Source organism: Chrysemys picta, chromosome 6 (genome assembly GCF_011386835.1).
Source record: "Chrysemys picta bellii isolate R12L10 chromosome 6, ASM1138683v2, whole genome shotgun sequence".
NCBI classification, from domain to species: domain Eukaryota; kingdom Metazoa; phylum Chordata; order Testudines; family Emydidae; genus Chrysemys; species Chrysemys picta.
In genome coordinates, this window is record NC_088796.1 from 70,529,528 (window position 1) to 70,556,926 (window position 27,399).

A 27,399-nucleotide genomic window follows, 5' to 3' on the forward strand; every position below is an offset into this window, starting at 1 on the left:
ATGGCTGGGTTAATCATCCTGATCTGGGACTAGGTCTGATGCTCCCTACTTTAGTTCTTGTTCCTGGTACAGAGCCCCTCTATCTGAGCATTCCCCTATGCTTGTGGTCTCTCCCTAATCTCCTATAGGGCACTAGCCATGCTTGCAGCTCTAAAGCTATGCACAGTATAGAGGGAAAGGAAACCTTCAGTCACTGGCAATAGGTAGTACGTCTGGTTTTGATTCTTCTGGTGATTTTGTCCCTCTGAGATGTGATCATATAATTGGACAGCTATTGAGGAGTATCCATTTCCAATCCTAACAGACTCAAGGTCCTTTCCTACAGCAGCTTAATGGGTTAAAGTTCTGCTTCAGACTGATGCTCTTTCATTAGGGGGTTGTGCATTTTAAGTAGTTACACTAGTGCAAACTTCCTTCATTCATGTAGTTAGGACCTTAGCCTGCTGACTGTATCATGTCCCAAAGATGGGAAATTTGTTCTCCTAAACATACTGTATTCATAACTTTACACTGAGTTCTGGTGAACTTGGCTGTCAGTGTACACAAGGGCTCATCTAACCTGAAAAATCCACCCCCATAGTTAAGCTGATATAACTCCCGGTGTAGACAGCGCCAGGCCAGTGGAAGAATTCTTCTATCAACCTAGCTACTTTACCCTCTTGTAGCAGTGGGTTACTTACAGTAACTAGGGAACCCCACCTATTCCTGTAGTAAGTGTGCACACTGCAGTGTTTTAAGCATAGATATAGCTTAAATCCCACAGTCCCCATAAGTAGGGCCTTCCAAATTCTTGGCCATGAAAAAAGCATCATGGACCACAAAATCTGGTCTCCCCCTGTGAAATCTGGTCTTTTGGGTGCTTTTACCCTATGCTATACAGATTTCATAGGGGAGACCAGCATTTCTGAAACTGGGGGGTCCTGACCCAAAAAGGGAGTTGCAGGGGTGTCACAAGATTATTTTAGGGGGTCATGGTATCGCCACCCTTACTTCTGTGCTGCCTTCAGAGCTTGGTGGCTGTTGGCCCAGTACCCAGCTTTGAAGACAGCACCCCACCAGCAGCAATGCAGAGGCAAGGGTGGCATTACCATACCATGCCATCCTTACTTCAACCTAGCTATCTTCCCTGCTTTCTGGAAAGATCTTAATTGGCCCCAGGTGTCTTAATTGACCTGGAGCAGCTGCCATTTACTTATCCTGGTAACAGGAATTTGTTTAGCCTGGGGCTAATATATCTGTCTCCTGCTAGTTTTCTATAGCCATCAGGCCTTGTGCCCATCACAAAGGGTAGAGATTATAAAAGCTGCTTCTCTATCTCCCCTCATCCCCTCTGAAAAGATAGTGGGTCTGTCTCTTCTTTATCTCTGCTCCTCCCCCTGGAGTGCAGGAGTATATATCCCTGAGAATCCAGCCTTTTAAATTGTAATTTACAAGCTGTGGGAGGATAACCAATTGCAATTAGAAGGGAAATGACTACTACCACAGCTTGCTGGAGCCCCACCCCTCTCAAGTGAAGGTATGAATAGATCATCTGGTGAAAGGCACTTGAAAAGCCCTGAGACTGTGAAACCTGCATTGAGCAAACACTGGAATGAGCTTGGGAATGGACTTGTATGTGAGGCTGTGCAGAACTGATCTGTGTGTTATCTTATTTTAACTGCCAATTCAGCTTATTTTAGCAGTCAGTGAAGATCATGACCATCTGAAGGCTATTCAGGGGGTTCTCTGAAATAAGTTGAGATGTTAGCCCAAGTTAACTGTCCCCATCATCTCACTGCTACAGGAGTCTTTGTAAATGCACTCTAGCTAAATCTAAAAAGCAACTCTTCAAATATCTTAGGCCTCGTCTACAGTAGGAAATTAGTCAGTATAACTATGTTGTTCAGAGGTGTGAAATAGTCATACCCTTGAACCATGCAATTAAATTTACCTAACCCCAGCCTTAGAAGGCGCTAGGATGATGGGAGAATTCTCCCGTCAACCTAGCTACTCCCTCTCAGGGATGTGGAGTACCTATGCCCCTCCCGTCAATGTAGGTAGTGTCTTCACTGAAGCAGTACAGCAGCACAGCTGCAGCATTTTACATGTACACAAGCTTGTAGAGCCAGAAATCTTAGAACTCTTCAGAGAGATTCAGATGAGCTTTGGACATGTGGGGACTCTGAGGTAGATCAGGCAAACATTAGTGAGGAATAGGCTAAGCTATATGGGAGTGTGTGTACCTAACCAAAGCAGTCGCAGATAGAAGAGCCAGGGTTCATGGGAATGTCAAAAAAGGAATTCTGAGAAGCAGGCTGTGAGTTATAGGCTTTTACTCTAAATGAGAGGGAACTGCAATTACTGGTCCCTCCTGCTGTTGTTGAAGTCAGCTGAAGCATGACCCTTGTTTGCAGTGTCCTGTAAATAGTAAAAAAGAGCAGTGGATGCCCTCTGGTGGCTGTAGTTATAAAAGAAATTGTTTTGTGTGAATTTAGGTCTTTTGGCATTTACACAATTTTGTTCTCCAGGCTACATTTAATATATACATATTTCCATTCTCACTATTATTTAAGCAAGGGTTAAACATTTATTGAATCTGCAGCACCATCAGACCAACACAGAACTTAAGCTTCAAAATATTTATGGCAAAGAAAATTAAATAACACATGAATTATTAGAGGTTTTATATTCTCTATTTAAAGACCGCAAATGATGTATCAGAATTCACCTTGGAAAAACCATTTCTATCGGTGGTCCAGAGAGGAAGAACAGAGGTAGATCCAAGAGCTAGGTGTATTTTGTACTAGTGGATTCCTAGCAGGCAAGCCAGAATTCCTCACAATGGGCTAGAGTAGGGGTGGGCAACCTACAGCCTGTGGGCTGGATCCGGCCCATCAGGGCTTTGGATCTGGCCCATGGGATTGCCAGCACCATGGGGCTAAGTCAGGCTCCCTGCCTGCCCTGGCCCTGCGCTGCTCCCGGAAGCGGCTGGCACCACGTCCCTGCAGCCCCTGGGGGAGGTGTGGGGCAGAGGGCTCCGTGCGCTGTCCTCACCTGCGGGCACCATCCCCAGCAGCTCCCATTGGCCAGGAACCGGGAACCGCAGCCAATGGGAGCTTCGGGGGAGGTACCCGCAGGCAAGGACAGTGGGTGGAGCACTCTGCCCCCCTCTTCCCCCAGAGGCTGTAGGGACGTGGTGCCAGCCACTCCCGGGAGTGGTGCGGGGCCAGGGCAGGCAGGAAGCCTGACTTAGCCCCACTGCGCACTGCTGCCACCCCGGAGCTGCTCAAGGTAAGCAGCGCTGGGCCAGAGCCTGAACCCTGCACCCCACCCCCCTGCCCTGAGCCCCCTGCTGCACCCCACACCTCTCCTACATCCCACCCCCCTGTCCTGAGCCCCCAACCCCCTGCCCTAACCCCCCCTCCTGCACCCTGCGGGCCAAAAAGTTTGCCCACACCTGGACTAGAGGGATAAGAACATAAGAATGGCCATACTGGATCAGACCAAAGATCCATCTAGCCCAGTATCCTGTCTTCCAACAGTGACCAATGCGAGGTGCCCCAGAGGGAATGAAAAGAACAAGTAATCTTCAAGTGATCCATTCCCTGTCACCCATTCCCAGCTTCTGGCAAGCAGAGGCTAGGGACACGATCCCTGCCCATTCTGACTAATAGCCACTGATGGGCCTATCTTCCATGAATTTATCTAGTTCTTTTTTGAACCCTGTTATAGTCTTGGCCTTCACAACATCCTCTGTCAGGGAGTTCCACAGGTTGACTGTGTGTTGTGTGAAAAAAATACTTTTGGTTTTTAAACCTTCTGCCTATTATTTTCATTTGGTGGTTGCTAATTCTTGTGTTATATGAGAGAGTAAATAACATTTCCTTATTTACTTTCTCCACACCAATCATGATTTTATAAAACTAGTCATGATTTTGTGCTGTAGAGCAACAGAACAGCATGCTTGCTCCTTTTTAGAGTGTGCTACAGACCCAATCATACAACCTCCTAAATGGCAGACCATAACCTTTTGTGATGCCCTAATGAGGTTGGTGTATTTGCCATTTCCTTCATTTAAAATTTTTAAAGTCTCCCTGATTCAAACTGTTGTGCAGCTTGGAGTGTATAGTTACAATTTATATGGGGAGAGAGATTAGTTAAGATTTCATTTTCCCTTAGGGGTGGTTGATAAAGTGCCAGGTGTGCATGTTACTGTACTATATCTGTGAGACTAGTAAATACTTATACTGCTATACAAAATTGTAAATAAACAATGCCAGACACTACAGTTTACAGTGGTATTCCAGCAGCCATTTGGGGCTGTTACTTGTGATACAGTAGGAGACAACTTTACTTTCAGGAAATGCTTAATGAGAGAGCACTTTCTATAGGGAAGAAGAAATAAAACCTGAAAGCTGCACTGTCTTGGTGCATGCGTGCGCATGCACGCTCCTTTTCTCTCTCTATGTGTTTTTAAAGCTACTGCTAGTGGCCCCAAAATGCCATCAGCACATGCTTCTGAAACTGCAATGCTACAATTTAAAGAAAGACAGAGGTACATAGCTAACTTCAGAGCAGTCCTGCCCCTGCAGCATGAAACTGAATGAGATCCTCAATCTGGTAGAAATACAGAAAATGCAGATATAGAAAGCATCAACCAAGCCAGTTATGTGACAGTTTCAAGGCAGGGGCTGAAAAGAATCTGTGAGCAAACCATACAAGACAAAGAGTTACAAGTGCTAGGTCTCTCATTCTGTCATGAAGGCCAGATTTCAGGGGAGAAGCCCCATCTGCCTATCAAGTATACTGGAACTATTGAGCCAATCTGAGCATATAAAATAGCATCATATGCAAAGGCAATCGATTCATCATTCCCAGATCATTGAACAGAAATTCTCTCAAGAATACTTCTCACGCATTCTGGAGTAGAAGTGTTTATCTGGAAAGCAAGAGAGAACCTATACTGGCCAAACATGACCAAGGATTTCCAAGACCTTGGGGAAATACAGGCAAAGTAGTAAAAAAAAAGACTGAAAATACACAGCATTCCCAACAGACCATGGAGCAAATGGTCCTTTACTCTACAAACCACACAAACTACCTCATTATTGTAGACTACTACTGTATTCGGACATCTAGGAACTAGACGACTTGTCAGACACTACTGCAGTGATCATCACAGATGAAACCAGGAAACATTTTGGCAGGCATGGTATCCCAAACTGTGTGTCATTTAACAACGGACCCCAGTTTACTTGCAGGGAGTTTGCAACTCAGCTGGCAACAGATTGTCATATCCCATCACATGCCACAGCAAGTCAAATAACCAAATTAAATGGGCTGTTAAAATGGCTAAGCCTTATTAAAGAGAGACGCAAAAAGCAAAGAAAATATACGTCAAGCCAACTTGAAGGGAGAAACACTTTCACAGCAAGCGTTAATATCAGACTGGTGGAATGCTGGATGCCAAGATGCATGACAACATTGGTGCCTGTAGCCCTGTCATTACTGCAGCTGGGAGTCATGGAAGAAGTAAACACTGTCAAAACCCCACACCCCCAGGAGAACCAAGCTGCCATCACAAAGACTTGCACTTGCTCCAACATCAAACCCACCAGAAAAGTACACACAAGACTTTGTACAAATAGTAAGGTGTGAAAGAACTGCTCTCCCAAAACCAGAAGAAAACACCTTAGCTGAGCTCCCAAGTAAGGGCACACTCACTTGCAAAGTTACAGCACTGGCAATTACAGCGCTGCTCAGAGAGTGCCAAAGGAAAACTGCTGTTGTGTGTTCATACTGACAGCTGCCTGTGCAATAGCGTGTTCACACTTGCGGCGCTATTTGGAGCGGTGCACTCTGGGCAGCTGTCCCACAGAGCACCTTTTTCTCTTTTGCCGCTAAGACTTGTGAGAAGGCGGAAGGGGTCGTGAGGCATCCTGGGTCCTGTCACAATGCCCCATTATGCATTGCTTCGCATCCCAGCAATCCCTTCCGTACACATTTGGCAATGGTTTGTGTACTGTGCGCCCTGCCCTGCCTCTTTCTTTCTGGCTGCAGGAATGGATCTCGAGCTGTTGACCAGAATGCTGCTCGCACTGACCAACACGTCACGAGTGGCAGTGGAGTTATTCCTTAAACTACAAAGGCAAGAGGAGTGCGACATTGATCTCGCCACTCATACTAGCTATGACACGAAATTGCTTGTGGCATTCACAGAGGTGCTGACCATAGTGGAACACCGCTTTTGAGCTCAGGGAAACAAGCACCGAGTGGTGGGATCACAGCGTGATGCATATCTGAGATGACGAGCAGTGGCTGCAGAACTTTCGGATGAGGAAAGCCACATTCATGGGACTGTGTGATGAGCTCGCCCCAACCCTGCGGCGCAAGGACACAAGAATGAGAGCTGCCCTGTCACTGGAGAAGTGCGTAGGGATTGCACTGTGGAAGCTGGCTACTCCAGACTGCTACCGATCGGAGTGGGAAAGTTGACTGTTGGACTTGTGTTGATGGCAGTGTGCAGGGCCATTAATCGCATCCTGCTCCAAAAGGCTGTGACTCTGGGCAACGTGCGTGACATTGTGGATGGCTTTGCACAAATGTGCTTCCCTAACTGGAGGGGCAATAGATGGCATACACATTCCAATTCTGGCACCAGACCACTTAGCCACTGAGTACATTAATCGCAAGGGGTATTTCTCAATGGTTCTCCAGGCACTTGTGGATCACCATGGATGTTTCACAGACATTAACGCAGGCTGGTCCAGAAAGGTGCACGCATCTTTCAGAACGCTGGTCTGTTCAAGAAGGTGCAAGCAGGGACTTTCTTCCCGGACCAGAAGATCACCGTAGGGGAAGTCAAAATGCCCACTGTGATCCTGGGAGACCCCGCCTACCCCTTAATGCCATGGCAAATGAAGCCATAGACGGGGCAACTTGACAGCAGCAAGGAGTGGTTCAACAACAGGCTGAGCAAGTGCAGAATGATTGTGGAGTGTGCATTTGGCCGTTTTAAAAAGTCCACTGGTGATGCCTGTATGGGAAGCTGGACATGGCTGATGACAATATTCCTATGCTTATAGCCGTGTGCTGTACGCTCCATAATATTTGTGAAGGGAAGGGCAAAAGCTTCACTCACTTAGCGCCTGGAGGCTGAGTCTGAACAGCCAGAGACCAGAGCTATTAGAGGGGCACAGCACGGGGCATAAGGATCAGGGATGCTTTGAGGCAGCAATCTGAAGCTGAAAGCCACTAATATTTGTTGCTATGCTCTGGATTGCAGTGCTTGTAATGCTAGGAGGTGATTGGGGCACATGATGCAAAAAGGGGCCTTAACATAATTGTATGTTGTTTTGCAGTGCTCTTTTTGCTTTCACTTAATAGAATAAAGATTGCTTTCAAACAAACACAATTCTTTTATTGAAAGACAACAACCAGAGGAGAGAGTCAAATGAAAAAAATCATCAGCAGGGACGGAGATGGAGGGAAGGGAAGGTCTCAAGAGGAGGAGGAGTCCTGGGACTGCTACAGATTTCTGTATCTCTAGGGATCATACCCAATCTTCTCCTTTGGAGTATGATGCAGTGGGTGCTGTACTTCAGCAGGGCCAAACTGCAGAGGGATGGGTGTTGAAGGTAGTGGGAGTCCACACTGCTGGACAGTAAGGAGGGAGGAGTGGAATGCTGCGGGTAGAGAGTGTAGCCAGGAGATTGATAAGAGTGTGTTGGCGGGGTGTGTGTGTGTAGTGCATGGGAAAGAGTTTTGCAACAGCGGCTGCAGGGGAGGGTGGGTGCAGAGCTGCTCCTTTTGAAGAGCTAGTATCGCCTGGAGTGGGTCTGCTTGGTGCTCCATAACTGTTAAGAGCCGCTCTGTGGCTTCTTTCTGGTGTGCCGCATTCTCCTTTCGGTCCCTCTTCTTGCTGTCCCACCACTCCTTCAATTCTTTTTTCTCGGCGGCGGAGTGCATCATAACCTCATACATAAAGTCCTCCCTGGTTCTTCTTGGATGCTTCCTAATTCTTCGCAACCATTCTGCCACCGATAACAAAGAGTGAGGCTGTGCTCCCAAGGTCATCTCTGTGAAGTTTAAATGCAACATTTTACAAAGCAGTATTGTTTGCAACACAGACAACACTGTTTCAGTTCTTTAAAACACAGCCAGTACTCTCACACCTGTCACTAACTGGCTGACCCCAGGCAAGCACACATAAGCCACAAGACCCAAAAATGGTGAGTAGTCGCAGGGGCAGGGTGAATCACTGTTCCCGAACCCTGCTGTACACTGGGCACGTGGCTCTTGGGCACTTGGGGAGAGCCAGCACTGTATAGTGGGCCTGATAATCATTCCTGTCCCCACCCTTTCCACAGGAGGTGATCATTATGGAAGATATCTCGCTGCTGAGGGTGAGCAGGGAATCAAGAGAGGGTCTTCTCCAAGCCTGCACCTTTCGCCCTGGCCCCTCTGCGGCTAGCCTGCATGCAGCAATGGTTCCCCCCCCCCTTCCACCCGTAATGACACAGTGCTGCGGAAAAGTTACTGTTAATGGGGCAAGAAATAAAGCAGCACTGCCAAGAAACCTGCGGGAGTGGATTGCCCAGTATCTGCACAAGAGTTTCCTGGAGATCTCTGAGGGAGATTCCTGTAAAGTGAGGGAGTGTATCAACAGCCCCTTCCACTGCTCAAACTAGCCATGAGGTGGGAAACAAGCCTGCTTTCTGCAACCCTCCTGCCTCCAACAACTCACTTCAGCAATTCCCAAAATCAGATCCACATACCAGGGGCCTCCTCTCCTATTTGTGCTTCGCCAAAATCCGACTGCTGTGACTGGCTAGACTCCTCTGGGGGTAGAAAAGAGCTCCTGATTGCATGCATCTCGGGCCTCCGAGTCATCCTCTGCCTCTGGGTCCCCCCTTCATCCAAGATTGCCTCCTCCTGGCTTGGTCCATTCTCAACTGGCATGGAAGCCAATGGAGTATCCACAGGGTCCTTCGCAGTGGAGGTGGGGTCACCATCGAGTATCGCATCCAGTTCTTTGTAGAACCGGCAGCTTGTGGGTGCAGCACCGGAGCGGCGGTTTGCCGCCCGCGCCTTGTGGTAAGCATTCCGCAGCTTCTTCACTTTGACCCTGCACTGCAATGTGTCCCGGTCATGGCCCTTTTCTATCATGCATCTAGAAATCTGTCCGAAGGTATCATAATTCTGACAGCTGGAGCACAGCTGTGACTGCACTGCCTCCTCTCCCCAAATACTGATGAGGTCCAGCAGCTCGGCATTGCTCCAAGCAGGGGATTGCCTGGTGTGTGGAGCAGGCTGGCCACCTGGAAAGATGCACTGAGACCACTGCACGCATCACCGAGCAAACAGGAAGGGGTCTTTCAAATTTGTAAAGGAATGTATGGCGAGGGGCTGAGGGTTGGTCAGCTGAGGGCAGGGCAGTAGAGTTCAAACTGATGGCCAGAGCAGTGAGAACAGTCATTGTGGGACATCTCCCAGAGGCCAATCGCAGCGCTGTAATCACCACCATGTCTATATAGGCACTGCGGCGCTGTAGTCCTGGTGCAGAAAGATGTACGCCTCTCATCGGGGTGTTTTTTTTTTTTTAGAGTGCTGCGTCCACGCAGTTTCCTCACACTATGTGGCTTGGCCGTGTGTACACCTCAGGAGTTAGAGTGCTCAAAGCTGTTTTACTGTGCAGAAGCTTTCCATTGTTGATGGGGCCTAAGTTAAGTGTGTTGGTTTTCAGTTTCAGTATATAGCAAACACTGAGAGGTTTTAAGGGAGCATAATAGGTAAGCAGGTGCTGGTGTTCATAATGCTCTCAACTGTGACACAAGCAACAAAGAATTCCTAGTGGGGATATTCTAGTATGACAATGTGCTTAGCTAGTGGGTCATGTGCAGGACCCCAGCCCTCTCCTTTAAGGAAATACTTGACGAGAGAGGACACTCCAGGTGCAGTAAGGAATAAATCCCCCATGCTGCACTGCCTTGTTGCTCGCTGCTCTCCGTGTCTCAGTGGTGTGTCACTGCAGGGTGATGGGGCCTTGGTGCAGTATTTTATGGGAGTTTTATTTCTTTTGGGTCTTTTAGTTCTAGCTAAGTGGGGGGGGGGCTGATGGAGTCAAGTAAGGGCAGGAGGCAGTGTGAGGCGGCACAGTGTGGTACGGGCGAGACATGTTAAAATACTCTCTGCAGCCCCCCCACGCCGGTGCTTGCAGGTGACCTCTCAGCTGAGCCCTGCTCCGGGCTGCTAGCGGAGCGCTGTGTTGAGGGAGGCCCAGCCCCCTGGATTGGACGGAGGGAGAACGCAGCGAGCTTCCCCGTTGCGCGGGGCTGAGCGCTGTGAGGAGGAGCGGGTCGGGAACGGAGCAGGCGGCTCGTCCCCTCCCCGCGGGAAACAGGCGGCACACAAGCCCGCTCACGCCGAGGAGTTTAAAAGAGAAAGTACGCATGCTCAGAGAACCTTTTTCACTTGACCAGAGCTTAGAGAGCCGGGAAGCAGTGTCCGTCTACCGTGTCTCACCGGCGATTGGTCAAGTCCCCCCACTAACTCTCCCGATGATTGGCTTGACAATAAGGTGACGTTTGAACGGTCCCGCGTCGCTCACGGGCGAGCACTGGTGGTTGGCGGAGCAGGCTGTCTGTCCCATGACAAGGCCTGCGCCCAACCCCAGCGGGACAGAAGCGATTGGCTCCGCCCCTTGCTCGGTCGCTGGGTTCGTGCTGTGTGAGGCCTCCCCGCCCCCCTGCACTGTTCCTCCGGGCCCTGTCGCGTCGGGATGAGCCGCGCTTCCCCATGGAGACCAAACGGGTCGAGATTCCCAGCAGCGTCCTGGACGATCTGTGCAGGTAGCAGAGATCCGCGCTCCCCCCCCCCCCCCCGCACGGCTTGAGCCGGGCCCCTGCCCCCCCCCCAACCGCGGGGCGTTTTAAGCCGGGTCCCCGCCCCACACGGCTTGAGCCGGACCCCTGTGTGTCGTCCCCCCCGGCCGCGGGGCGCCTTGAGCCGGGCCCCTGCCCGCCCGCCACCGCCCTCCTCCTGGCCGTGGGGCGCATTGAGCCGGGCCCTCTCCCCCACAGCCCTCTAGTTTTGTGTTTGGAGCCCAATATTACACCGCTACGCTAATGATAGAATAGTTGAAAGTGAAACTGCGGGGAAAAACAGAAACCAGATTTGTTCGGCTATTCCAGTGATGCCCATTGCGATAGTCAGTAGCAAGTTAATAAAAAGTACAAGTGGGGTAAAGTAAACTTGCTAATTAAGCTATGGTGTCGTTATTAGTAAGGACCGTTAGAAATTACTCTTACCGTGACATCCGAAGAAGGATAACTGCCGTCCCTTTCACCTTTGTTGTAAGGCTAGGTCCCTGTGTGAGTGGCTTAAAGCTAAAATACCTAAAACTTGGGTCAGTAGAGAGCTTGGAATAGTTGGGGTTCATGTTCTTTAGTGCTCCTGCACTGGAGGTGTGTGTGTGGGGGGGGTAAGTTTGGGACTGCCGTAGGTTATGTGACCTGGCCCGTGATGAGGGAGTTGAAAGATCCGATTGCAGTTCTTTTGAGAAATTTTGATTTTGAGAAAATCTTTAATGAGTATCCAAAATTCCTGGTGAGAATTGAGGTTTGTTCTTTGTTTTGTTAAATCCTTTGTGACTTTACAAGTTATCATACATTTTGCAGTTGAACTTTTGTGAGTTAAGTAGCTTGGAAATTTATAATCGCTTTTTCTATACAGGCCAGCAGAATTGTTTGTGTGTTGTGTTTTCAGGTGGTTTACCGTTAAATAGTTTCTTTCTTATTCAGAGTCATCTCCATTGTTGGAGGTTTGCAACTGGTAGCCCATTCTGTATGATGCTCCGCTAATCTTTTTGTGGATGTATAATTGTGTTGAGGCATCCAGAATACCACATTGTCTATCCGAGATCCTCTTTTTTTTTTTTCTTCCTCATGTTCTGCCATCAACTTTCCTTTTCAATGTCCATAAACATATATTGCTCACTGAACCTCTTAAAATGTGCCCTGCACATAAAATCTTTTTTTCCCCCCGTAAGATCTCTGATTAGAGTTTTCTGAGTTTTAATAATCACCAGTACTTTTTTTTGTTGGTTACTCAATCTGTCCATGATGTAAGTAGTTTTATCTAAGAATAAAATGGCTGTTAACTATATTGAACATCTCAGGAAGATCTGTCATTCTCATGGTATGAACTTGACCTCTTTTGATCTGTTTCCACTAATACAGTCACAAAATCACTCTTCAGATTACATAGGTTTACTAACTACTTTTGCATATACTAATCAATATACTTAGTCCTAGATTAATCAGCTAGCCATCTGTTAAATCAGATATTAATTCACAGTGTACATTCAACAACATACACCTCTACCCTGATATAATGCTGTCCTTGAGGGCCAAAAAATCTTACCGCGTTATAGGTGAAACCGCGTTATATCGAACTTCTTTTGATCTGCCGGAGCGCGCAGCCCTGCCCCCTGGAGAGCTGTTTTACAGAGTTGTATCCGAATTCGTGTTATATCGGGTCGCGTTATATCGGGGTAGAGGTGTATTGCAAACAGTACCTGATCATTAATTGCAGTGACAGGAGGCAATATTATCACCTCTATATGTTACCTAAGGCTGTATCTACACTGCCACTTTCAGTGCTAAAACTTTAGTCGTTCAGGGGTGTGAAAAAACACTCCCCGCCCCCCCCCCCCCAGCAACAAAAGTTTTAGTGTTGAAAAGCGCCAGTATAGACAGTGCTTTATCCCAGTGATAAAGCTACCACCCCTCATTTGTAACGTGGGCAATGTAGACATACCTTAAATCTGCCTCCGACCAGTCTTGCCTTTCTAGCTGCCTCTCTGATATCTCCACTTAGGTGTCCAGCATTCAGTTCTAACGAAGCTGAATTTGTTTAATCTTGAAACTGTGTCCTCTTTCAGCATTTATAACTCCCCAGCTTTCCTTTTTTCCAGGTTTGCAACTTTGGTGCAATCTTCAGGGATACGGGGAAGGGAGAAAAGAGCCAATCTCTGAAATCCTGTTGCTTTTTCTCCCTAATGTCTCATAAGTAAGGCTGCAAGTTTGTCACAGAAGTCACGGATTCCATGAATTTCCATGACCTCCGTGACTTATGTAGTGGCCAGTGCGGCTAGGGCTGGGGCTGCCCAAGCAGCTCAGGCAGCCCCTGGGCTAGTCGCACTAGCTGCTGCTGGGGCAGTCTCAGACCACTGCGTGCCCCAATCCCCGCCCCCCCAGCAGTGGGAGGACTTTGGGGGTGGGAGGGGGCTGAGGGCTGGAGGTTGGGGCGCAGGAGGGGGTGAGGGCTCTGGGCGGTGCTTGCCTTGGGGGGGCTCCCCGTAAGTGGCAATATGTCCCTCCCTCTCAGCTCCTAGCTCTGCGCGCTGCCTCTGCCTGCAGGCATTGCCCATGCAGAGCAGCGGAGCTGGCAGCATGCGGAGCTTAGGGCGGGGCATGTCGATAGTTACGGGAAGCCCGGTAGGGAGCCTGCCAATCCCAGCCTCCCCAGCACCCATGTCACTCCCAAGATTTAGTAAGGGGTATAGTACAAGTCATAGACAGGCCATGGGCCATGAATTTTTGTTTACTGCCCGTGACCTGTCCATGACTTTTAATAAAAATACGCGTGACTAATATGTAGCCTTACTCATAAGTCTGCTGTTTTTCTCACTATGTTCTCTGTTCAAACTCTAGTTATCTCGTCTCTCTCTCTTTTTTTAAACTGTAGCCTCCTTGCCTGTCACTCCTCTTTGGACAAATCCAGTTTGTCCAAAATGCCACTTCTAAAATGCCCTAACTTAAATTCTTTTCTAGCTTTTAATTTTCTGTTGGACCAAATTTAGATTTATTGTATCTCATTCCAATCTATGCTTTTGTTCTTTAATTTCACTGTTTCTCATGTCCTCCAGTCCCCCCCAGTTCACTTGTAGTACTAATGCATTCGTTTTCTTTCCCCACCACTTTCTTTGTGCCTTCTAGAACATCCATGTCTACATCAGAAATACTCTCCCTGTCCTTTTCTGCTAAGCATTCTTCATTAAAACCTACCTCTTAAGGCAACGCCAGATCTTCTTATCTGTCTTAAGTTTCATCACCATAGTACCTAAGCACTTTTCATCAGCTCTGTGAGACAGGAAATATGTTCACTTTTTTGCAAAGCATTGTGCATTTGTGGCACTCCAGTATTTTATAATACTTTTACCACTAGCAATGTGCTTGAATCTGTACAGTCTGAAGAAGGCATTTTTAAAAATCACTTTATCCGTTATCTTAATATGAAATTTATTGCATAGGTTATTATGTGATCAGAGTGTAACTATATACAACATAACACTAGAGTTAAATTCAATCCAGATGAGGACAGATAATTCTAGAACAAAGGACCAAAGACTACATCATTCAAGGAATCTGATCTCTGTTCAAATGGTAATGTAAGTTCTAAAATAAGATCTTCCATATCATGTCACAGCTGTTAATTTAATATTAATCGTAGTCTCTAACAGTGTATTCTGTCTGTGGTGAACATGGTTGAAACCCATTTCTTCATTGATGGCTATAGACCAAATATCCTAAACTTTCTTTTCGGTTTTTATAATTTTTTCCTTTGTTTTCCCCAGCCTTTTCCTTTTTGTTCCAATGAACTGCGAAGTTGAAATTGTTTAAAAGGATAATTCCACTGTTAAGCAAAATTGTCAGTCTGGTTTATGTAAAGGCTCATCAACTTGATGTTGTAACAGTAATAAATTACAAGCGAATACCCAGCAAACATTGCTGGGAAGTTGTATGGTTTCTCCACTGCAGTAACTGGCAGATAATTCCTGCTCTTTTTAAAAATTGCAGTTTACCTTAACGTTGAGCTGTGTTGCTGATTTATTGGATACTATGTGCATGGGTATGTTCTACATTAACTTAAAAAAAAAAAAAGCGGGGTGGGGTGGGACTTCTGTTTTCCTGTTGGTGTTCTTATGGTTGGGCCTGAGAGCAGATCGTGCTCTGGTCCTTTCTCCATTTCTCTCTGGATGCTCTCCTGTATGTTACTTCTTGAATTTGATGTTCATGTTTATGTTGCTGTCATTGGAAAATAACCTTTTGGGAAGGGCATGTACCATCAAACAGTGAAATTCACAAAGTAAACAAACTTATTAAATGGAAAAATACATTTTTCTCTAACTTGCCAGAATGCTACATCCTGTGCTTAGAATAATAATAAATCTTGAAAATGTCTGTTAAAGCATACAGTTATTTCAGTAGAAGAGAACCATCATGCAGCAGGCCTCGCAAAATTTACTTTTTTATATGGGATTATTCAATATAATTAAAACTTATAAAAATTAACAATCTTTCTGACTCTTAGCTGTTGCATCAGCATCCCATGCCCACCTATGGGGCTTATCTTGCAAATCTCAAAAGTTGGGTTTAAAACAGTGGTGAACGGAACCCCCGGCTGGCAGTGGGCTGAGCGGGGCTGGCGGCCGGGACCCCGGCTGGCAGGAGCCGGCGGAACCCCAGATCGGCAGCGGGTGAGCCGCTGCTGGTCTGGGGTTCTTTCTGCCACCCTGCTCAGCCCACTGCTGGTCTGGGGTTCCGTCTGCCGGCTCCTGCCTGCCTGGGTCCCGGCCACCGGCCCCACTCAACCCTCTGCCAACCTAGGGTTCCGTTCACCTCTCAGGCAGCGGGCTGAGCTGGGCCGGCGGCCGGAACCCCAGCTGGCAGCAGCGTGCCAGTAAAAATCGTCTCGCATGCCGCCTTTGGCACATGTGCCGCAGGTTGCTGACCCCTGTATTAGTACATGAGAAGGTGACAATGTACAGGGAAACCAACCAGTTCTATTTAACCTGTCCACTGCTAGCTTCAAAGTGAGAAAACTGTGCATTAAAAGTGAAGATAAATGGTGGGGAAAATAGATTAGATTTTGTTACAATATTTTTAATAACTCATAATGGTATTAATACCAGGTGAGGAAACATTTTTGGTATTTCTTTAACCTGACAGTGTCCATGATGAGTGTATTTTAGCACACCTAATCTGAGTTTATTAAACATCTTTACTGAGAGTTTAAAATTCGTTTTTTTTAATGTGTACCAGTTGATTGGATGGGCCGTCCCTACCCTTGTCCCCACATTTTATTTTAGATTGATTTGTTTCTAGTTTTGTTGTTGTGACCCAGGGGTTCTCCATTGTTCATTCTGAATGCAACTTTGTAAGAGAGTGCATCTCATTATCTGCTTTCCCTCCCAATACTAAAAGCCCCCGCTTCGTGAATTTCAAAACCTTTAATTGTGCAGACTACTACTGCATCTGGGGTCCATACATTATAGTTTGAAACTCCATGCTGTAATGCATTTTGAGTGTTTGATATCATTTTGAAAACTTATATCTGCAAATTCTGTTAATCTAGCTCTCTTCTCTCCTCCCTCCCCCCCCCCCTTTTTTCTTTCCCTCCGGCAGTCGATTTATTTTGCACATTCCGAGTGAGGAAAGAGACAATGCAATCAGAGTGTGTTTTCAGATTGAACTTGCCCATTGGTTTTACTTGGATTTCTACATGCAGAACACACCAGGATTACCTCAGTGTGGGATAAGAGACTTTGCTAAAGCTGATATCCTTTTTATTGATACAATTACTGTTTTTTCAATGCTTGTGGATAAAATGTATACTGAAGTATAGTAGTGAAATCTTGTTTTCCTGAGTAACTGCTTGCACAACAGTCCCTTTGTTTGTTTGAGTGACATAAAACTGGCTTCATTAGAAAGTCTTTTAATGTTCATAGCTGCCATAATATTACAGCATTTAAAAAAAAAAAACACTCAATATCTTTTCCCCAGCTTCCCAAGAGCCCTGAGAATTCAACAGTTTATTGCCTGCTTTGAGGCCGTTTATGACTTCATCCTGTAACAGAGTTAACAGTCAAGACTTCCTTCTGTATTCAGCATGGTCAAGGCCAGGAGGGCCTTAATATAATGTTCTCTCTGTGACATATTCCCTCCCCTAACTTCATGGATTTCCATGGAGAAACTGAAATGGGTGTTAATTCTGCTAGAAGTAGTATAAATTATCTGGCTTTCACATGGCTGGGGATGGTGTGTAACTGTGAGGGGTTGTGCCATTTGCAGTGTGGCTTTTTCAGGATGTGTTTATATAGTAATTCAAATTATTTACATCTTTTTTTTATGGCGGGTTTTAATCATGTTCATGAAGGGTCTTAAACCTGAACACATGGCTTAAGCAACATTATTTTAAATGTGATTAGATCATAAGGTACGGTTTTGTCACTGAGGTTGTGGAAGTCATGGAATCCGTGACTTCAGTCCTTGTGGCTAGGAGCTGAGGCAGCAGGCCCCCAAGCTGAGGCTCCCAGCTACTCCGCAGCTGCCCAGTCCCTTCCCATTTTATCATGGATATTTTTAGTAAAAGTCAGGGACAAGTCATGGGCTTCCATGAGTTTTTCTTTATTGCCCATGACCTCTTCCTGACTTTTACTAAAAATATCCATGACAAAATCTTAGCCTTATTCATAACTTCTTAAGTATGGTTTTTATGATAGTTTGGCTATCAACTGTGGGAACCAATATAGCATGCAGTATTCCAGCTTTTATAATGCTTAAGCATCTTTGTTCCAGCTCCCATTTGAGGACTCATGCTTCACTAAAACAATCAGAATATTTGGTTTACAAAAATAGCTTATTAGAATAGGGTAAGTGTCTTTAATTTTACTTCTGCCGTTTTAAAAATTTTCTCATGGTAAGAACTTGGCTACGTTTAAAAAAAAATCCCATTATTGGGGTACTTTCCTTTGAACAAAGGAAGGCATCTCTAACTTTAAAGAGGAACCATAGTATAAATGGCTTGTATTGGAGTTGGTAAATCACTGTTTGCTCCATGAATCTGCAGAATATAACTCCGTATTGGATTATTTGTTCTACCTTAATTTCTGGTTCCAAATAAACACATCTAGAAAATAAAACCCTATTCCGTATAGAAAGCAGTACTTGTAAACATTGGTCTTGGGTGGGTCTAGGTGTGCAGTTAGTTTCCTTGACATGTTTCTATACTCTTTAGCCATTGCCCTTTTTTACTGCCTCAAGGTGAAGATGTGCAAAGGGTTTTGGATGAATGGAAGGAGTATAAAATGGGAGTACCAACCTATGGTGCAATTATTCTTGATGAGACACTTGAAAATGTAAGTGTAAAACTAATTTGTGACATTTTATACAAGATGGTGAGGGCTGGGCGGAAAGGATGTTAACTAGTTTTTTAACAATCATAAACATTATCTTTTTACACTTGTATTGAGTTTCTGTACATCGCTGGTTTGCTGGGTGTATCTTTATTACCATTGTACCAAAGGCAGCTGCACATTTTCCTTGTCTTTACACCAAACTTTATTTTTATATATTTTTTAATATAACCCTATACTAAAGTTTGTAATTACTGCTAAATCTAGTAAGCTGTAATGCTAATGAACATATGCTAATACCAGGCAAAAGGTCTCTTCCTCCAACCAAAAGTATCACTTTGGGAATTGAGTCAAATCTATGAGATTAATGGGTATTTCACTACTGCATTGCTTGGTTTCTGCAGGTACTGCTGGTTCAAGGATATCTAGCAAAGTCTGGCTGGGGATTTCCAAAAGGGAAAGTAAATAAAGAAGAGGCTCCACATGACTGTGCAGCTAGAGAGGTGAGTTCCATTGATGAATGTTTAAAAATTCCTTAACCCTACATTTAAATCCTTTTTCTTTAAGACAAAGTAGTTTAACATACGTTCCCTTCACCCATATTGAGAGTAGGATTTTCATGCACACCAAAAAGAAATTCTAGCAATCTGGTGGTGTCTTTCTACAGAAAGCTCCTATTAAATTATGTAGTCTTGTTGGCATCTACTGCTGTAGCATTTGGTCCCCTAAATAAGAAAAACGTATGTGAAAGAGAGGCCACGTTTGACCCACGATGGATTGATTTAAATCAGCAAAGTAGGAAACATTGACTTAAATAATCAATTTTGATTGTTTTGCATTTATACATTTTATTATGTTCCTAAAGAGAGGCTGATTTTAATTAGTTGGTAACCATTAAAGCAAGTAAGCATAGCCTTTACATTAAATTTAATGTATCTTTTTGCTAACCAGGATACACATATGTATACACATTTCTTTAAAAGTAAGCAATTAGCTTACTTTACCTTTTTCAGATTCTTAATTTTGAAATTTATTTACCGTATTTTCCGGCGTATAAGACGACTGGGCGTATAAGACGACCCCCAACTTTTCCAGTTAAAATATAGAGTTTGGGATATACTCGCCGTATAAGACTACCCCTCTTCTAACGCACACCAAAAAAAAATTAAAAAAACATCAGATTTGATTGCAATATGGTAATTTTAATTCAAATGCTTATGACATGCAGGTACTTAGCAGGAAAACTATCACTTATAAACATAAGGCTGTTTGTCATCAAACATGTAAACATAAAACAGTGCAAGTGGATTAAACTTTTCCTAATTCACTCTAAAGCTGAAAGGAAGGATAAGACAATAAACCCATGGGAGCTGCCATGCTGTTTGTTTTCTAAGCTGTCAACCAAACTGGAGCTGATGATGATAGGAGGAAGATAACAAACAATAGAGAGAGAGCAAGTGCCGGGCAAGTCCCTGGTGAGTTAGCAACGCCCATCATAACTGCAAGCTACGGTATCTTTACAGGTTTTGCTGGTGTGACAGTTTCCCTTTAAAAGCCTTCAAAATCCTCCTGTTCGTCATCTGATATCATAAGTACATCAATGACATCTTGTGATACATTTGTAAGGCAGTCATCGTATGGATCGAATTCCGTATCAGATGGTGTGGTCTCAGCTTCGGCTTCCTCTTCATCTTGCCACAAGTAGTCGTCCTCCAGACCATCTAATGAATTTGATATGCCACACTTCTTGAAAGACTTGATTACTGTTTCTGCATCAATATCATTCCAGGCTTTTATGACAAACTTGCACAAAACATCCAACTGTGGAGCACGCATGTTTCCTCCTTTTGTGAATGACTTTTCGCCGCTAACCATCCATTCATTCCACTGTTCTTGAATGCGATCTTTAAATGGCTTGTTTAGGCACACATCCAGTGGCTGTACCAACTATGTCAATCCTGCAGGAATAACTGCCGCATCTGTGTTTAGTCTTGCAAGCATTTGCTTGGTGCTGGGAGTTAAATGAGCCCTGAACATATCCCACACCAGTAGACTACATTTTTGAATAAGTCCACCTGGTCGCCTGCTCCATACATTATCAAGCCATAGCTTTACCCCTTCTTCATCCATCCAGCCTTTTTCATTCACATGTACAAAACAACCAACAGGGAACTTGAATTTCGGCATTGTTTTTCTTTTAAAAATAATCATTGGGCTCAGTTTGGCGCCATCAGCTGTGCATCCTAGTACCACTGTAAAACTGGACTTCTCATGTCCTGTTGTTTTAATTAAAATTGTTTTTTCACCTTTTTGATGGACAGTTTTATTTCCAACCATATCAAAATTCATTGGAGTTTCATCCATATTTCCAATACTACTTAACGCATAGCCATGTTTAGTGCGCTGTTGTATTACGTATCGATGGAAACTATTTACTTTGCTATCAAGATCTGCAGGTAATTTTGGGGCAATTTTCATCTTTTGCCTCAGTACCATATTATGCCTTCCCATGAATCTAGTACACCAGGATACAGTGGCCTTAAATCTGTTGCTGTGATCTGGGTTAGATTTGGCCCACTGAAGTGCAAACAAATGTATTTTATTTCGTGTCACTACATAACCGTTTTGGCGATGCTCATTCACCATGTCTGCTACATGTTTTTCGAGTTCTGGCCAATGTGGAGTGCCTCTTCTTAATGCACACTTACCCCTTGGCATACTCTTTAATGCTTTTTCATTTGCTTTCCAGTCCCGAACCATCTTTTCTGTTACTCCATATTGTCTTGCAGCAGCGCAGTTATTATGTTCCATGGCAAAGTTTACAACTTTAAGTTTGAAACTGGCTTCATATTTCTTTCTTCTTGCTGGTGGAGCCATGATGGGGTTTTGACTGTTGGACATTTGTATACTGTACTGTATGTACTGGTGCTATACTGTATGAACAGGTACAGATACTGGTGCTGTACTGTATGTGGTACCCAGTATACAACAACCAGCCAATCACGGCAAGCGATGTACCTTACCGGCGATTGGCTGGTTGTTGTATACAAAGCCTGCTTGGATTGGTCAGCTCTCCCTGCCTGCCCAGCCCTCCCTGTCTCCAAGACTATCAGAGCGGTAGCGCAAACACGCCTCTTTCACCTGTCTGGCCCGCCCTTGTATCCTATTACCTCCTTCTCTGCCTCTCAGATCTCGCACATGCGCGCCTGCGCCGCTTCACTGCAGTCCTCAGGAGCGAGATCTGAGAGGCAGAGAAGGAGGTATGGTAATAGGATACAAGGGCGGGCCAGACGGGTGAAAGAGGCGTGTTTTTCTGGGCACAGCGCCGCTCTATCTCTTTTTTCCATACCCCGGGCGTCCCGGACGCCTGCAGCTTGCTCCGTCCTTCACTTACACCTTCCCGGTGAGGCGCCCCCTCACCTCGTCATCGGGCGGGGATGCGGCCGCGGCCGTTTTTGAGCTCCCCCCACCATATGCGGCGACCGCAGATTCTCCAGTCCGGCTCAGAAGTTTCAGCACCCGCCCTATAAGACGACACCCGGCGTATAAGACGACCCCTGACTTTTGAGAAGATTTTCCTGGGTTAAAAAGTAGTCTTATACGCCAGAAAATACAGTATTTTAGAAAATGATGAAAGATGCATTTCTTAATTACTAGATTTTTTATTTTTTTTTGGTGATTTTTGTCAAGCTCTATTTGGATGGACATTCAAATTCAGTTTAGTACACACAAACAACATTTTTGCTTGTATTAAATAAAACTACCTTTAAGTGCTGGATACGTAAGGAAAAAAAGTTTATCAAAATGTTTTGTATTTATAATTGATCTATTAAAGTATGATCTCTATTTAATTAATTGAACTGATTGTTTTTGGTCATCACGTCCTTCAAGATTTTAGAACTCTTAAATAGTTTTTTATTCATAGATTAGAAGAGGAAAACAAGTTTTTGTGCTATTTCAACCCCCTGTTGGTTTCTTAACTTTCAATGAACTAATCATTGAACTGAACTTGTTGAATAAACTGAAATGAAGAAAATATTTTCTTTTCACTGGCAGAAGAGGCTACCGCTGTAAAAAGCGGGTTTAGGGCTTTAACAAACTCTGGTTCCAGATGCTTAGCCAATGACTTCCACCAGTTCAGGAGATTGACTTTCGTTAAAACTTGGCAGCAAATATGTACTGATTAATATTTTTTGCATTTAATTTAAATTATTTTAATAGATTATAGTAAGTTTAGACCTTAACATAGGTTGTCATCATGTCAAATTTTATTTTATATAGGTTTATTTAACTAAAACCCAGTATTTAACTGAAATTGAAAATCTGATTTTTTTTAATTTTTTTTAAAATTGATTATCCATCCTGTTTTGACCCAAATGAAATAATGTACTCTTAATATTTTATCACATTTTCATATATTGTTTTAGGTGTGCTGATTTTAAAGCTGAAACAGACTTTAGAGAATGGTTACTCTTGTGTTTTCAATTTTTGTGTTTTTTAAATTTGTATTTGTTTTGGAGTTCTGTCCATTTAAAACTTGTATTTATTGTACTATGCACAGTGGCCTGTGGCTAAGACACTATATTAATAAACTTCCAACTTCACTGCTGCCACTTAAGTTGTTCTGTAATACTGGAACAAGGGGGTACTGTAAGTAAATGGCAGGAAAAGGTTAAGACAGTACTTCAGATAGAGGCTTTTAGGGTTTATAGTCACTATGGAATTTACTGTTGAGGAAAGCTAGGAACATAACGCAGCTGCATGTAAAAAGAGGTTATATTAATTTTATGACTAATAATATTTGTAGTTATGTAAAGATAGGGCTAATAAAGTCTCATGCTGCACTCAAGGAGTTATTGGGAGATGGAATTAGATTACCAAAGGAAGGTTGTAAAAACCAAAAGCATTAGAGGTTTCCTATCTGGATTAAATGAGTATCTAAGGGCTGGTCCACACTAAGCCCCCAGTTCGAACTAAGATACGCAACTTCAGCTATGTGAATAACGTAGCTGAAGTCGAAGTATCTTAGTTCGAACACAAAGGTACTTACCGTGGGTCCACACGCGGCAGGCAGGCTCCCCCGTCAACTCCACCTACTCCTCTCGCGGAGCAGGATTACCGGCGTCGACGGCGAGCACTTCCGGGATCGATTTATCGCTTCTAGACAAGACGCAATAAATAGATCCCAGATCGATTGCTTGCCACCGAACCAGCAGGTAAGTATAGATGTACCCTAAGGATTCATAGCTTTTCTAGGTATACCTGTTGAAAGAATGGGTGAATCATAGGCTTTTCATTTCTAATTTCTGGAGTGTGTCTACCATCTTACTCAGGCTATTTTGGAGGATACCTGAAGCTTCATATAAGGAGGAAAATAAGGTCAGACTATGTCAAGGGATTGTCCGACTTGCACACGGTGCTTGAGTGTAGAGCATGATTCATATAGCAATAGGTACGTCACCAATATTTAAAATACGCAGTCTCTGAAGAGCTTAATTTCTAAATAAAGAAAAGTTGTCTCAATCTCAGCTTTAGCATAGCTGGCACTCCTCTGTTACATTAACTGCTTTGCTGCATGCAGATCCCCAGCACAGGATAACCGTGAAAGCACAGGAATCTCTGAGAGATGTAAAGTGGACCATTCATGTCAGTGGGTGTTCCCATCTTCCTCCTCCTGTATTGAGCAGCCTGTGAGTTTCATCAAGCATGCCCAGTCTTAACTTCTCACCCCAGTGTCGGTAGCTGGTGCGTGGTGCATGCTCCTAGTATGCCTGTTCTCGGCTTCACATGCAGAGGGGCAGAGCTTCCCTGGATGCTTATGGGGGGATTCCCAGGGATTTTATGGGGAGCAGGAAGAAGGGCTCAGATCCCCGCGACGGATAAGCCCCTCGAATCCCACCTCACATGCAGGGGGTAGGGAGATGGGCACAAACACCCCTAGAGGGTGGGGATCCCCCAAACCTGGCTCATGAGAAGGAATACGGGGAACAGACTGCAATAAAGGGGCAGAGGCCCCCTCCAGCTTCAGACACCCCCAGAAGGGGAAGATCCCCATATATCCCAGCTCACATGAGGGACCAGTGAGAAGTGCTCAGAGGTCCACAAGGTGCCAGTGCGTGCACACAGGAGGGGGCTGACAGGAACCACTGCCCCTGTTCTCCCTCAGTTCCCCTGCAACTCACCTCATGTTTCCTTTCCGAATGTCCTTACCCTACTTCACCTGAGTCCCTCCCAACCCCTTTCCCCTATTCCCCCACCCCCAATCCCATCTCAGCAACCATTTGCATGTCTAATTTTTGTCCAACAATATTTTGATTAGATTTCTAACCGCCCGCGCGACATACAGATTTTAGCAGTATGCCTTCTGACTTCTTCCATATTTCTGCCTCACATAGGACTTGAGATGACACTAGGTGGGTGGATTTAAAATGAAAGACTTACTGCTTATGCAGGTGCAGTGGAAACTATCCACCTACAAATTCTCTTGTGTCCTCTGTCTGCACATGCCCAGTATAATCCATTTATTTGAAGAGCACTAGGCACACGCCTAACTGAAGAAGCAAATTCTTTGGCAAGTATGATTCTGAATTTTGTTCCCCTGAAGGGCTAGATGGTGCCATACGCTCATGAGGAGTAACCCTCAAGTGAGTGAGACTCTTGTTCCAGGATCAGAGCCATAGTTTGAGCTCCAGGTCTGGGCAAAAAATATGCTAGTAGAATGTGTCATCCTTGAGAAAGAGTTACCCCCTCTCCCCCCAAAACAGCTATCTCAGGAACTCCTTGGTCAAAAAATCCCAAATTTGGATCATTAGCCCTAGCCAATGTTCCCATGAGGCACACCAAATTTCATGGCAATCCAAATAACAGATTTTACAGTACTTGAAAGAGTTGAGTTTTAAACAGAGAGCTGGTCTTGACCTTAACTATAGTAGACCTAGGGGTCCACTGTAATGTCATCTAGACAGACTCTAATCTAAAATAATGTACAGGGAGAGGATAAAAGACAATTATGCTCATAGATATAAAGATGGATAAGGAGAATCACTTTGAGCATCATAAAAATGTACATTAATGTTGTAAATCAAGTATGAGATACAGAAAACAAATTTAGATAAGCTGCAAGACCCCCAGCTACACTATAACAAGTGCCATAAAAATGGTGCAAAATCTGTAACTTGGTTGTTTTCTTTGAACTATAAATTACAGAACTCAGGTACTGGTTACAGTGCCAAAAATATGAAGATGGGACATATGTTATACTATTAAGTCCATTCCCATGCAAGAAAAATTTAAAATGAATTCTAACTTACAAAATTAAGACCGGGTCAAGTCAGCTAATAAGCATAGACCATGCTGTAGCTTTGTCAACTGAACTTTTAATAACTACATCTGTCAGGGTCTGAAAAACAACACTCCTGACTGATGTATCTAGACCTACCTAATCCCTAGTGTAGACGTCGCTATGTTGATGGGAAAATGCTTCTGTCAATGTAGCTACTTTTCAGGACGGTGGTGCTTTTACACCAATGGAAAATCCCTTCTCTAAGCATAGGCTGCATTTACACTACAGAGTTAGGCCAGCATCACTAAGCTGGTGTAGTATCTGTCATGTAGATGTACCCTAAAGGTGTTTACTCCTGTGGGAATTCTGCACACATGCAGAATGCATGTCTCCTGCAGATTTTGTCACCCATCCCCTGCAGAAAACAGATTCTGCTGGGGAGGTACTGCAGTTACACCTATCGTGTTATTCCCCCTTTCCCCCCCTTCTCCCGTGGGGCTGCTGTGGCACCAGAAGAGAGGACAGTGAGCTCAGGGTTGGAGGGGCCAGTGGCTGCACAGTGCACTGCCCTCGGGGCCAAGTGAGGGCGCACAGACAGAGTGGAACACCTGGGCTGCTGGGGGTGGTAGTGGTGTCACATAGACTGCGGTTCAGAAGGGGTAGTGCTGGGGGGGGACAGACAGGTGTGGGTAGAGGAGCTAGTGGGGTGACAGGGTTGAGCCATTGGCTGAATGGGAGGGAGAATACAGGGACAGGGGTGGCAGATGTGCCTGACTGAATGGGAGAGGCTAGGGGTCAGCCAGGATCTGTATGTGGTAGGCTTTCCATCCCCCCAAACAAACACCTGTTCCATACTTCTCCCTCCCATACCCAGCAACCCTTCAGGTTCACTCCCAGGCTCCTTCCCAGCAATTAATTCCCTGTCCCTTAGCTCCTCAATTACCTCTGATTTCCCCCAAGCCTTTGCACTGCTGCTGTGGGGTGTGGGAATTATGTTTCTGTATTGTAGTGTAAATGAATTATTACTCAGTTTTGTATAAATATTCCTAGTAAGGAATCTATTTGTCAAAAAACATAGCCTGAATCTTTTTTTGTTGTCTGTATTGTTAGATATACTTGCTGACAGGTATTTTGAAATAAATTGCCAAAATAATTGAAACTGGCATGATTATATTGTTGTTTTGACAAATAAAATATGCAGAATTTAAAAATACTATATGCAGAATTTTAATTTTTTTTGGCGCAGAATTCTACCAGGAGTATATACTAAAGAAGGCTGTTGTAAATGAATTCATTTTGTACTTCTGTATTTTAAAAGCTACTACCACCAGGTGACAAGATTGTGCACTGCTATACAATATTTGACAAGACATTGGGGCAGACTGACAATTGCCTGCAATATGCTCAGTGAACTTTGAGTTGAATTAAACCTTATTGAATTAGTTTAAACATCTTTGGAGTTCATTGTATTGAAAATGAAGTTGTGTATGTGTTACTGTGTGATTGTAAGTATTTCCATGGGAAGGGTAAATAGAAGAACAGCAGGGACTGATTAGGCAAATTTACTCGGGTTGTGACACCTCCAGAAAAGTCCCCCCCCTTCACACACACACCCCCAATTTGTGTGCAAATACTAGTTCAAATGGGATTCTTCAGGGACAATAGCATCAAACACTATAATTGTCACTTAACACTCATTAACTAACAGACCATGCTCACCTAACAACTGACAATTTCCATGGCAAGAAGAGCCCTGTGCCCCGCTACTACAGCCTACACAATGCAACTGAAATAAGGCATACTCCTTACAAATGCACCTCTTTCCTTTGATGGGTTAGGAAGAGAGACTCACTTGCACCCTGAGAGGCCACAGCCCACCAGATCTTCTCATATCCCAATGACGAGTCTTCGAAGCTGCTCGAGTTATTCCTTCATTGTT

At 44.6% G+C, this 27,399-nt stretch overlaps 1 protein-coding gene across 8 annotated transcripts in view; it reads left to right on the forward strand.

The window, feature by feature from the left end:
* The first annotated feature begins 10,450 nt into the window (after positions 1-10,450).
* DCP2 (decapping mRNA 2) overlaps positions 10,451-27,399 on the forward strand; it is a 38,315-nt gene continuing 21,366 nt past the window's right edge. For 2 of the 8 annotated variants that reach the window (XM_005281608.4, XM_065550322.1), the window contains exons 1-4: positions 10,654-10,829; positions 16,449-16,600; positions 18,054-18,181; positions 18,583-18,681. In XM_005281608.4, coding sequence (XP_005281665.1) covers positions 10,777-10,829; positions 16,449-16,600; positions 18,054-18,181; positions 18,583-18,681 — 432 coding nt within the window. In that variant the 5' untranslated portion in view covers positions 10,654-10,776. Of the gene's footprint in view, positions 10,830-14,245; positions 14,432-16,448; positions 16,601-18,053; positions 18,182-18,582; positions 18,682-27,399 lie in introns of those variants that run through there. The other 6 variants (XM_005281606.4, XM_005281605.4, XM_065550320.1 and 3 more) reach the window with 6 other exon arrangements.